The 13,390-nt window shown below is 34.5% G+C and overlaps 1 protein-coding gene across 8 annotated transcripts in view; it reads right to left on the bottom strand.

Moving 5' to 3' along the window:
* Positions 1-1,892: 1,892 nt before the first annotated feature.
* ZBTB44 (zinc finger and BTB domain containing 44) overlaps positions 1,893-13,390 on the bottom strand; it is an 86,017-nt gene continuing 74,519 nt past the window's right edge. For 7 of the 8 annotated variants that reach the window (XM_039471434.2, XM_039471433.2, XM_039471431.2 and 4 more), the window contains 2 exons: positions 12,376-12,676; positions 1,893-9,515 (listed from right to left, as the gene is read on the bottom strand). In XM_039471434.2, the coding sequence (XP_039327368.1) occupies positions 9,233-9,515; positions 12,376-12,676 (584 nt within the window). In that variant the 3' untranslated portion in view covers positions 1,893-9,232. The remainder of the gene's footprint in view (positions 9,516-12,375; positions 12,677-13,390) is intronic. The other variant, XM_039471435.2, reaches the window with a different exon arrangement.

Raw genomic sequence — 13,390 nt, forward strand, 5'->3', positions numbered from 1 at the left:
AGAAGTTATCATGTATACAGGTCCTACTATATGTACTGTTGTTGACTTGTCAAAGAGAGCATTTCTGTTTAAGCCCCCAATTTAAAATAGGCTACAGAACATTTATTTGGTGTAGTATTTTCTTGTTACATCCTAAGGCAACTTTCTCAACAGAGGGTCTCTAGATGGCAACAATCATCAAAGACAAGTCATTTGAGCTGGCCCATTACTAGGGGTATGTGTGTGGTACTGAGCCTAACTTTCAAGGTCCCTGGTAAACGAGACACTCACTAAGACTTCCAGCCAAAGGCAGCCAGAAATGTTAAGTCATGGAAAAAATTAGGCAGGTGTGGAAGAAAGGGCATGGGATAATGTGAGAAAGCCTTGCAAAACGACGCTAATGCCAGCTCCTCTCTCTTATCTACAAAACACACATAAACATTTTAATTTTTCAGAAATATTCAAGTAAATGAATTGGAATTTAAGAGAACAAAATAGCTTTCCGTTTAAGGGTGTTCAAACTTTATTTATAAATCTATTTGTTCAAGAGGACTTTCTAGATTGAATATGCCTTGTCTTAGTTTTTCTATCTGTATAGAAGTTTACTCCTCAAAAAAGAAATACATTAAATTGTGGGATTTGATGTTGTTACAAGCAAGTTCTCCCCCTTTAAACCTCTGGTATGTTTGCAGATTTTGTTAACTTTGTTTAGTTCTTAGAATCAAAATTCCTGTTCAAAAAAGAAAAGGCCCCAGCTACTAATTTCTGCTCTATCAGTTGATACACATCTTTGGTCATTACTTTTACTATCATTCTCTGAAAGGAATCTTTCTGGTACATAATTTATATGCAAGTATGCAAAGCAAACTGACAGGTTCTCACTCTGTCACCCAAGCTGGAGTGCAGTGATGCAATCTCAGCTCACTGCAGTCTTGACCTTCCAGGTTCAGGCAATTCTCCCGCCTCAGCCTCCCGAGTAGCTGGGATTACAGGTGCGAACCACTAAGCCCAGTGTTTTTTGTTTGTTTGTTTTTTTTGGTACAGATGATGTCTTCCTATGTTGTCCAAACTCCTGGGCTCAAGTGATCCTCCTCCTTCAGTCTTCAAGTGCTGGGATTACAGGTGTGAGCCACCACGGCTGGCAAGGATGTATCTGTTTCCAATTCTACATTCTGCGCTTATATGCTTTATCTGTGGCCAAGGCTACTGAAGAACCCAACATTTTCTGACCTTGAATGATTTGGTAAATTGTTAAAAATGCTCAACATATTGGAATGAAAGAGTATGCTTCTTAAAATTTACCCTCTTCCTCTATGAACTTAATTCTAAAATGATCCAGGTAGCTTGGGGTCAATAAAATAATTTTCTTTGCCTGTTACTGTCATACTAAAGACCAGTATTGTCAAAATCCACATCAATGAATCTAAAGTTAGAAAACTCTTCCTTTCTCAGGATCTCATAGATTCATTACCTACACAACGAGCTGTTTTGCCCCACTAGGTACCTACTTTTTACTCTCTGGTGATAAGATATCATTGAAATGGCACCAATTGGTCAATAAAATATGATTTGAGAAAGAATTAGAGCAATTTTGAAAGATGCAACCCACCCATGAGTACCTAGCTTTATACAAGAACCTGATTCAACAGCTCTTGTATAGGATTGGATGAGTTCCTCTAACTAGCTGCCTTTATACTCTCCTTCCAAGGTGGAGTATGTTGTTTGAGATCTTTGCACTTAATGCTTCTTACTTTACCAAAAATTGACATGTGCTGTCTAATGTAATCCTCTCTACTCTGTATACTCTAAGCAGACAATTATTTAAGTAATGAATTACTCTGATGCCTTTTCTCACTCATAGGACTTCAGCCAACACCACCATCCAGCAAACAACAAATAACAGCAGCAGGAAGTTTTATTCCATAAAGCGTAAGATATTTTAATGAGAAAACAAAAACAAAACCAAACCTTAGTCTCATGTTTCTATCTAAAGACACTCAAAACTAGTTTTCCCTTGCCCATCCCTTTCCTAACTGCAACTTTATTTGTGACCATGTAATAAAGGCCAGTTTAAAGATTTTTTTTTTTAAAAAAAGTTTAAACCTTTTTTAAAAAGATTAAACAATCAGGCTAGCAAAAAAGTACTCAATACATATTTTCCTTATATCAAACAAGCTAATATTTCAGTACAATATAACTATACAGAATATATACAATACACTTATGTTCACAAAGCAAACACTATAGGCTCAGAACAGATTTGAAAAAACATGATATTCACATTGATTACAATAACTCTAAAAATGATTGTAACGTTGAAACGGCACTTAGTTTACAAAAAGTCACAAAAATATATATATATATATATGTAGTCACCAAGAACTATGGTTCCTGTAAAATACTAATAGCCAGATACTAGTATATAAAATGTGAAGTTCTGACATTGTATACATATTTTGGAAATAAAACAAAATCCAAAACCATTTTTGTTATTGTCAAAAGTCAAACATGCCAAGTAACTTAGCTATGGCCAGTGTCACCAAGTAAAGCCATACTTGAATGAGATGACGACTGGATACAAAGCTGGTGAACTGGGGACTGGCACAGTTAAGAGCTGTACTAGTTCTAGGAAAGGAGTAGAAGACATAAAAACACCCATCTATGTAATTTAATTCACATTTTTTCCCCTGCATCACCTTCCCTTGAGAGTTTCACAAAATGCCAGTACCCAGAAAGAATCATAATGCTATATAACTGGCAGGGTAAAAAAGTCCCTCCCACCCCGACTTCCTTGCTGCCGGGCTATAGGCAAATATTAAAGCATGCATCAGCTACACAAAGCCATCAGTCACCCATCTGGAAGACCATGGTGTACAGTTTCTGCCTAGGCTGGTTGCACTAGGAAGTACTCCAGTTTTTAAATGGAGCCAGATTTGTTAGCCCTGTAAAATATTGAGCTACTGTAGCAGCAAATATGAAATTACAGAACAAAAACAAAATTTTTAAAAAAATTTGTTACATCAAAAATTTTTTCCTTCAAGTCTGTCTCCTTTAACCAAACAACAATTTCTTCTGTCACTTGTTTCTGGTCTATTCCCTCAATCTGACTTTTTCATTATGCTTCTCTGGAAAAAAAGACATTTCTAAATCCTGGAGAAGATTAAATTCACTCTTAAAAATGGAAATACAGACATTTTAAAGTAAAAAGAAAAAGTCTGTTCTAAAAGTTCTTTCACAAATATATATATTTAAATATTAAAATAGGCTACCTAGGATTTTTATAAAATGGCTTTTGAAAAGATAGCAGAGGCACAAAGAAGCCATATACTATCCTCCAAGTTGGACATAAGGTGCCACAAGGGTGCCCTATAAAGAGGCAGGCAATCTCTATCTGATGCAACAGGAGGCACCAGTAATAACAGAAACATTAAATATATTATTGGGAACTTGAACCAAAATCAAATTTTACTCTATTAGGGACTGTTGCTTTTTTAAAAAATACCTTGAGATATAAGCATTAGAAGTCATCACTTTGTGCAAGGAAGAAAATGAATAAAGTTTGTGACCTTATTCCTTCCAAATACCTGATGTCATTCACTTCAGGTACCTGAAAGATGAAAAACAGTGCAACTTTCAAAAATTTAATGGACTACTCTCAGTATGAGAGACTTTACATAGCATCTGTCAACTTGAAAATTAAATTGGTAACTGAAATAAGAAATCTCCTAGAGAACACACATAACCTAATCCTAGAAAAGGCTCTCTTTAGAAAGCAGGTGTTTCTAAGAACTGCATAAAGGCTTCCCATCTTGAACACAGCTTCCACTAATACCAAGGGGAACAATGTGTTTTAAGAGGAGACAACAGGGCTCCCTTAAAGCAGGAAGATTTATCCTTCCTCAGAAAGTGATGTACTTTGGTAACCTCAACATTCATTTAGGGGATGATTTTTCATTTGCTTGTCTGAATAATGAAATCTAAATACAGCTAGATTGCCATGTAGGTAAACAAAGGCAATTTAATAAAAGTCATGACACTGGAGCTCCTCAAACCACTAGGCAGCAATTTTATGAGTGTATCATCACAATTGTGCCCGGGACTTTTAAGCTTAATCAGCAAAATTCGTCAATTTAAAAGAGAAAGGAAATAATACAAGAATTTGACTTTATAAACCAGGTGCTTCAAACAAAAACTAAAAATTTTAAAGTTAAACAAATTCATTTTAAAAAGTTTTTTGTTTTTAATCCATAGTCTTTACTCTTAAGTTCTTTGTAAACTATCATGCACATAGAAACCTTGGTATTAGTTGGAATCGGCCTGGGTCTTATTCAGTGGGGGTTTACTTAACTAAAAGTAGCACAAACATTTTAAAAGCAATCTCAATTTTTCGGATACGGCCAAACCAAGATACCAATAACATCATCTGAAATCTCTGCAGAGACTATTTATAAAAACATGGAACAGTTTTTTTCTGTCAAAAAAATATAATCATGATAGAGTGGAAATATCTAACTGTATCACGTTTTTTAAGAAGTATAACTACTGATGGTACTATGCAAGTCTTTATCCCATAACTGACATAGGCTTAATCCCCCACTAAATATTACAACATCTCAACTCATCCATAGTCTAAAATGAAACATCCAGAGAGTGACCCTTAGTTGAGCCTGGGGACTGGATCAATTCCACTTTGTTGTTTAATCTGAACCATTATTGCTTTTGGCTAATTCATCTTGCTGAGGACTTTCCAAATAAAAATACTCTATATTCTGTCAAGCAAAAATGACACTGAAAGATAAAAATGGGTATAGACAAAATAAGGAACAACTGAATTTAAATGTTCATGATTTGAGTTTAAAGCCTGTGGGAGTATAATATTCCTCATAGACATGTTTGCCACGATAGAGCTTCCTTGTTATCCCAATTTTGTTCTGCTGCTTCAGAAAAGAAAATTCAGCTTTTATACATTTGTCTCTCAATAACTTTCAAAATCTAAATATATTACAAATAAAGCATCTTACATTAATAACTTACAGTGAAAACTACATTTATTTATTGCCTTTTGGCAACTTTGGGGCTGTTTCTTCTAAGCGTAAACTTCACACTAGCTTTTTTCCCCCAGTTAATATGTTAATATTAATATTGAGAAAATTTTAAATTCTCGTTCACTTGGATGTATATTTCAGAAATACAACTTCATACTTTGCAGATGAGTGAAACACAGTAAAAACTTTCTAATTCTTTTGTTCATCAATTCCACAAATCTCAAACTTCTTTCAGCTGAAATATTAAAATTTTATTCATTCTTCAAGTAATAAGAACAATTCTCTGTTACAGAATTGCCACTGTATTATATAGCAATGTATTTTTCAAGGACTATTAAAGCTAAAAGGGACTAAAAACGTAATCTGAGAATCTTCAAGCCAAAAGCTGCTAAAATAGATAACTGGCCTCTATTTAGATGAAGAGAATAAATGAAGAAATAAAAGACTGAAAGATTTAATACAGCTTCCAAAGGCTCCCAAGGGAACCATTTATAAACTGGGAGAGTCTCCTGAACCAGCCTACTGGTTCAGTGACCAATAATTATGGACATTAGATGTATTGACTGGTCTATATATCTTTCATTTGGTAAAGTATTTTAACAAAATGAAAGGTTTTTTTGCTAGTTTTTAAGACTAAAGGGCATGTGTCATAACAGGGGACCTAATTACTGTAAGCCAGAATGGTTGTTGAAATGTCAAAATGTAAGACTGAATGAGGCTATTTAAACATTTTAGTATATTTTGTCTTACTGAAATTGAGAATTAAAAAAAAAAAAAAACTGTCAATGTGACTAAATGCGTAACTAATTACTTGAAATAAAAAGATTACTTGAAATTCAAATTAAGAAAAATCTATTTAAATATATTTGTGGGTGATAATCTCCATCTGCATCCATTTATATAAAACTTAAAATGCCAAAAAAAAAAAAATAAAGACCAATATTAATCCTTTGCTTCTGAATTAGATGAAATCGCTGACATGCTAGATGCTTCCACTATTAGAATATACTCTTTATGAAGAGAACAACTGCAGGGGCTTTAACATCTATTATCATGGGTGAACATCTCTGTTTACTTCTAAAGTACATCATACCTATTTGGTAGTTAAAAAAGTGAAAATAAAAGCTCTTGTATAAAATGTCTGGTTTTAAAAAGGCAATTTATTCTGCATTCTGAAGTTTAAGCCCTTTAGATACCTCAAAGTTATCTTCCTGGCCTTAAGAAAGATAGCTATGTTTAAATACTCTAAACTGGAATATTCATGTTTAGTTACACTTGTAATTTCTAATGTATGGGATAATATAGCTATCTCTTTGCAGTATTTTCAATATGTCCTGGTAAAAATTATGCATCTAGGTATCCCTAAGATGAATTTGAAATAAATCTAAATACCACTATATATACAATTATCCCTTGCAAATTTGTTTCCTAAAACACATCCAGTATCCTTAAAGTACATATATCAAGATAAATGTAGACTCTCACTGAAATAGAAAAAGGCCTTTGTATCATTTTATGTTAAATACTGGTTTGTTACTGGTATTGGTAAGATCTGGGCAGCAGACAACTAACCAGATAAGCATTTTCACAGTATTTTGAGATTTCCCATAAAACCTGGCAATTCATAATTACCAATGAAAATCTAAAATTTCTACTTCGGAAAGAATACCCAGTGATGAGTAATCCTTCATTCTGAGAAAACAGAGTATCTTACAACTACCGAAATTGTGCTTGGCTCTCTTAATGCAAAGTTTTCAAGGTAGGGAATGAGCTAAAAAACAAAACACTTGTAACCAATAAATCTGCAAACAATTCTTATACGTTTATCTTCTTTATTTTTCTTTCTTTCCTTTCCCCCCCCCTTTCCTCTTTCCCCCCCTTTCCTCTTGCTCTTTCAAAAACAAAAGACCTCTTGCAACTAAGGGTAACAATAATTCCTGATTATATTTTTACCTATTCTTGTCAATATAGATTTAAAAAATAACTTTGAGATTTATCTATTGGTAGGAACGACAGTTTTCAAAGACCACAATGTGACATTAAAATAAAAATTCCTGACCTTTCCAGTTGAGAAACAGCAGTACTATATGAAGTAAAGTAATTCAACCCATCAGTAAAGAAGCATAAATGGTGGAAGCCTATCATAACCTGTGTATGTTCATTCTCCTGAAGGTAACACACCTATGTTTCAGAGCAAATGGGTAAAAACAAGTTCATGAGTGAGGTAAAGAGCTGAAAACAAGTTAAGGACTGCAGAATATGGGCAGAGACAATCTTAACCTAAAACAATCCTAAAAAAATGTTATTTCCTTTTCCTTTTTGGGGGGAAAAATTACAGAATTAGCCAATTTTTAAAACTGAAACAAATCACTTTAATTAAAAATATATACATTTAGCATAGTATAGAACCTGAACAAAATTCAGATCTTGTGTTGACTAAAGAACTGTGTTTTCTGTCTCTTTTCTAATCAAATCAGGTGGTCTCATAATTATTAAACTTTGGGTATCTACACAGAAACTTATTCAAATGTTCACTGTTCACGGACTTACAAATATTTAGGATAAATATTAAAGATGCTTTAATGGCACCAGATAAAAAGTATACCCAAGTCTAGAGAATCATAAAAATTTCAACTACACACCAAAAAATTTCATATTTTTAGCAGCAGAAATGGTAATATTCATTGCTTTAAGGTTTTCAGTTTCTCATTAGTATTAACAATTTTTTTCTCCCAGATTTATAAGTCATAGATGAAAATCTTACAGCCTATTCTCATCTTTTACATTGTTGCCTACATTGTGTAAAAACTATAGTAATTGCTTTTAATAACTTTGCAATGTCTAAAAATATGTAAGGACAATGTATTGCTGTCATATGGGATTTAGTAAACAATCCAGTTGGCTTAACAATGTAGCCTTGGCCAGCTGCAGTGATCCTAGCAGTTTGGGAGGCCAAGGGAGGAGGATCAGTTGGCCTAGGAGTTCAAGACCAGCCTGGGCAGCACAGTGAGATCTCACCTCTATAAAAAATAAAAATAAAATTAGCAGGTGTGGTGGAGCATGCCTATAATCATAGCTACTCAAGAGGCTGAGGCAGGAGAATCGCCTGAGCCCAGGAGTTTGAATCTGCAGTGAGCTATGACTGAGCCACTACACTTCCAGCCTGAGCAACAGAGTGAGATGCCACCCTCTTTAAAAAAAAAAAAAAAAAAAGCAGCAAAAAAAAAAAAAAAAAAAAAAAAAAGAATGTAGCCTCAACAGAGAATTCTTTATTACATCCAAAAGAGCACAACGAAAACATCCCCAACAATACATAAACCTATATGTAAAATATAGAATATCTCTAACATTTTAATTTATATGGCAGCAGGCCAATATATGCAAGAGGAGAACACATTGATGGGGCAAGAGGAAAACTGATTAACTGATTTGGGCAATGACTTAAACTAGACATTAACATTCAGAGACCAGGTAAACAGCAATTTTAGTCAGAAAAGCAATATGAGAAGTTCCTATGAAGCTGAGATTTACATATTTCACTCTCCATTCCTGGTCATTTCATCCACAGCTTGACTGTTGTCAATCATAGCTCTTTACCTTTGGAGTGGTACTATAAAGGTACAGAAAATGCCCACTGCAGTACCAAAATTTCACCAGGAAAAAACATAATAGAAATGACAAGGCTTTAAAAAAAAAGTATGCTGGATTTCGGAAGTATTTACTCTAATAATTTTTAAGAAAGCTTAAAGAAGGTAACAACAGGCTTCACAAAATATTATACAACATCTTGTGTACAGCAGTAAGTATCTATTCAGGCCATTTGTCAAACTGTTTAGTAGTTTCTTGTGTACTTTTTCATCTCAAGAAGGTCAATAATCATCTGATTTCCTCTCTAGCTAATGATCTGTTGTTAGCCTACTTTTAACAATGGAAGAAACTGGTGTATGTATGTTTTAAGTCAACCAGTTCTCCTTAGGTCTCGTAGTTTCTGTTTCAACATCATGTTATCATGTACTTACAGAAGCAATCTCTCATTTATGAAAAATAAAATTAGTTTCGGGCTCAGAAAGTAAAAAGGGAAATTCTTTCCCAATCTCCCCCTCCCCTGCTGCCCAGCTTTTTTTGTTTAAAAAATTAAATTTAATTTAAATGTACAAGACCAAGCACAGGCACTTTCCAAAAAACAAAAATGAAGCCAAATCACAAAATTACTCAATAGTTATAGAAGACAGCTCTGACTTTGGGGGGTCATCTCTGGTTGCCTCGGCACAAGCACTGGTCTTTGGCTGCTCGGGCACTTCTTCCTCTTTTTCTGCCAGCCCACCAAGAGACCCCAAGGGAAAAGTGCTTTCACAATTCTGGGTCGAGGAGACCTGTGAAATTACAGGCATTTGAACAGAGGAGTTGCTTTCAAAACCGTGTTCTCCAAGATCATATTGAACAAGGGTCTCTTCCTGTTCCTGGTTTAAGTAGTCCGGCACTAGGAAATCACTAGATAAGAGGCAAAGGATGAAATACAGAATTAATTTTCAAAACAGTAATGGATAAGCAATAATAAAAAGCTCTGATTTATGCAACAAAATTGGGACTTTTCATTTCACTAATTGTTCCGTGAAGATTCAAACTCAGGAACTTTCAACTTATAAACTCTCCTAAATATGAACCAAAACATCCAGTAAAACCAAAATGTATCAATCTCCCCTACCACCAATACATCAGATGATCACTTTTATTATAACTCTGGACACCCTAACACCTTTCTTGTTCTATGTAGAGGAGTTTCCATATACAAAACAAATGTAGGATGCTCACTTAAACAAAGATCATCTGAGTAACTTTAATGCTTAACATTTCTTGATTATATACTGAGTAATAGATACATAAACCTAGCTTTATATTACTAAACTTGACACTAGTTAAGAAATTAAGTCCTTATGCATAAGTGACCTGATACATAATCTACTATATAAAGTTGTGAAATGTAGAAAATAATGTATGCGTATCTTGCTATTACATTTGGTATATGAAAATAAATTATCTTTGAATCAGAATTTGGAAATGAATGCCTTGAGATTGGCTATGTGTTAATCCTCAAGAAGTATTTAATTTTTGATACCCACAGGAAACATGGACAGTAAAATATACTAAAACAGTGGCTATTTTCCTTAAGTAATGAGATCAGAAAAGATTTTAAACTTCTTCCTTATACTTTTCTGTATTTCCTAAATTTTCTACTTATAAGTAATTTTTTGGTAGTTGAAACCAAGCATGTAAAATAACTCTTATCTTAGAGGCTTTATTTAAATCTTATTACTGAACTAAAAATTTCATTATACCAAAATTGTCAATAACATATGTAATTAGACTTGATCAGTTTATAATTTTATTGTTCAGTATTAATAAAAAATTAAAATCTGTTCATCTGCAAAGCAATTTAGAATGCCCTATGTTATATTTTCTAAGAAGTCTTCAGGTGTTAGAGAAGAGTGGAGAATACAGGGCTCTGTATAGGGAAGATAAAGATAACAGGAGTAGTTAACAGGAAAACTATTTTAGTCCCAAGCAAACTATGTTTAATATGATTATGTATAACGTAAGGTTTAGTAAGATGGCAACCACACATTCAGAATTAGAGATGACTGCATTAAATAAAACGAATGTCTGATTTGAGGGGAAAAACAAAATCTATGCAGGAATAATTTGGAATTTGTTTAAAAATAAGGTTTTTCGGATATCAGGTGGATATTTTGTTCCACAAAAAAATAAATAAATAGATAAAAATAATAAGGTTTTAAGTCAGGTGTGGTGGCCTACACTTGTAACCCCAGCAGGAGAACTGCTTGACCCCAGGAGTGCACTATGATTGTGCCTGTGAATAGCCACTGCACTCCAGCCTGGGCAACAATGCAAGACCCCATTTATTCAATTAAAAAATTAAAAGGGGCCGGGCGCGGTGGCTCAAGCCTGTAATCCCAGCACTTTGGGAGGCCGAGGGGGGTGAATCACGAGGTCAAGAGATCGAGACCATCCTGGTCAACATAGTGAAACCCTGTCTCTACTAAAAATACAAAAAATTAGCTGGGTATGGTGGCACGTGCCTGTAATCCCAGCTACTCAGGAGGCTGAGGCAGGAGAATTGCCTGAACCCAGGGGGCGGAGGTTGCGGTGAGCCAAGATCGCGCCATTGCACTCCAGCCTGGGTAACAGGAGCGAAACTCCGTCTCAAAAGAAAAAAAAAAAAAAATTAAAAGAATTAAAAGGTTTTAAAAATAAAGGTATTAAAAATGTAAAGAATTGGCCTGGGCATGGTGGCTCACACCTGTTATCCCAGCACTTTGAGAGGCCAAGGTGGGCAGACCACTTGAGGTCAGGAGTTCAAGACCAGACTGGCCAACATGGTGAAACCACATCTTGACTAAATACAAAAATTAGCTAGGTTTGGTGGTGGGTGCCTGTAATCCAAGCTACTCAGGAGGCTGAGGTTGTCGTAAGATGAAATCATGCCACTGCATTCCAGCCTAGGGGACAGAGTGCAACTGTCTCAAAAAAGAAGGTAAAGATTTGTAAAAATTTCATTTTATGAGAAACTAAGGATTCCTACAGAAGTATAATTCTTATAAATGATTTAAAACAACAGTTTTATATCTACAGGAGAATTTAGAAACCATAGTTTAAAGCTTACATTTTTTTCTAAATATCAAGCTTTTTCACCTGTGAAGTGACATGTTTAATCAACAGCAGTTAGTGGCAGAACTAGAACTAGAACCTGATTTCCTTGGATGTGCTATATATCAGAAAGGTAATTCTATTATAAAAGAATAGAACTGTAAACTGAATGAAAACAGGAATGACTTCATGAAATCTAAACCATTACACCCATTAAAGTTATTGTTGAAACTTTTCTTACTGGCCAATGGATATTCCTTTATATAGAATTTTTTTTAATAGAGAGAAGTGGTCAAGAATTTTACTAATCTCCAGAGTCTGAAGTAATCCAGTATCACTAAGTATCACCTGACATGGTAAAATTTCCAATAAGATCTAGTTAAGGTCCATTACAGAATTACTTAAACCTTATATTATTTAAAAAATATCTCAAGAGGACAAGTAGTCTATTTCTACAGGACAATATTTTTAATACCAACTATAAAATATTTATAATTTTATATACTTAGAAGACTCAGCAAACTTTTATCAGATCAGGAGTTTAGAGTATGAATAGTGGGGATTTATAACGAATGTGACTGACTAGCTGGCAACCTGATGTAAAAACACAGCAGGCTGCCCTAAAAGCAGGAAAAGAGAGTTTAGAAAGCAGTTTTCCTGGTTGGGTTTTCGTTGTGCACCTCACCTGCTCTGGAAGTAGTTTGCTAGCTCTGATGCTTCATGGTTCAGACTCCTCAGGTGCACGATTAAATTTCCAGAGTTGGTGAACATGGCGCCACATGTTTTGCACTCGTAAATCCGAGGCTTGCGGATAATGTGCCGGGAAACCCTCATGTGGTGTTTATATTCCCCGAAGGAAGTGAAAGTGGCACTACATATCTGGCACCGGAAACAGCGTTTACCTTCATGCTTTAGGCGATGCATCTTTAGCGAGTAAGCCCTGGTGAACTTTTTCCCACAGCGGTCACACTGAAATGGTTTAATTCCTATAAAGAAAAACAAAATATAATCTAAAAACAAAAAATAAACTGAAAAGTCATAAACCTTACAAATCTGTGAATTATATTTCTGTAGCAATAGATCATTTGAAAAGACAAAAATTACCAGCAAAAACATATTCTAATTAGAAAATGTGCAGAATTTGAAAAGTACTTACAAATGAAAAGAAAAAAAGGCAGCAGGGGAGGCAAACTAGGTAATGTCTACTGAAGATGATTTTTGAATACTTTTCTAAATCATCTATTTAACTAACTTCAAAACACAATTTAACTACAGTATGTAGACAGAACCCAAATCTCCATGTAACAGCATGTATTATTTCATTTCATTAGAAAGGTTTGTTTGAAAAGATGTGAAAATCATCACTACCTACTCTCTGTTCCCTATCTCACAGAGAAATGAGAAGAAGAAAGAACGTAATGAGCAAGACAAAACCATCATTTGATAAAATGCTTTTTTGGGGGTAATCGATGTAATATTGCTAGAAATAAGTAAGTTATAAAGTATATTAATAGTCTCCTCAAATTCATTATCTCAGTTTTTTGGGGAAAAAATTTTAAAACCTTTCAAGACACAATCTGCTAACTGAACAGTCACAGAGAATTGGTGCTAGGCCAGGGACTATAAGACCTATCTACAGAACAGGGAAGTGAGATATTAACTCAAACAGCTGAAAACAGCAGCAAAGACCTCTTACTCAT

Source organism: Saimiri boliviensis, chromosome 6 (assembly GCF_048565385.1).
Source record: "Saimiri boliviensis isolate mSaiBol1 chromosome 6, mSaiBol1.pri, whole genome shotgun sequence".
Taxonomy (NCBI): Eukaryota; Metazoa; Chordata; class Mammalia; order Primates; family Cebidae; genus Saimiri; species Saimiri boliviensis.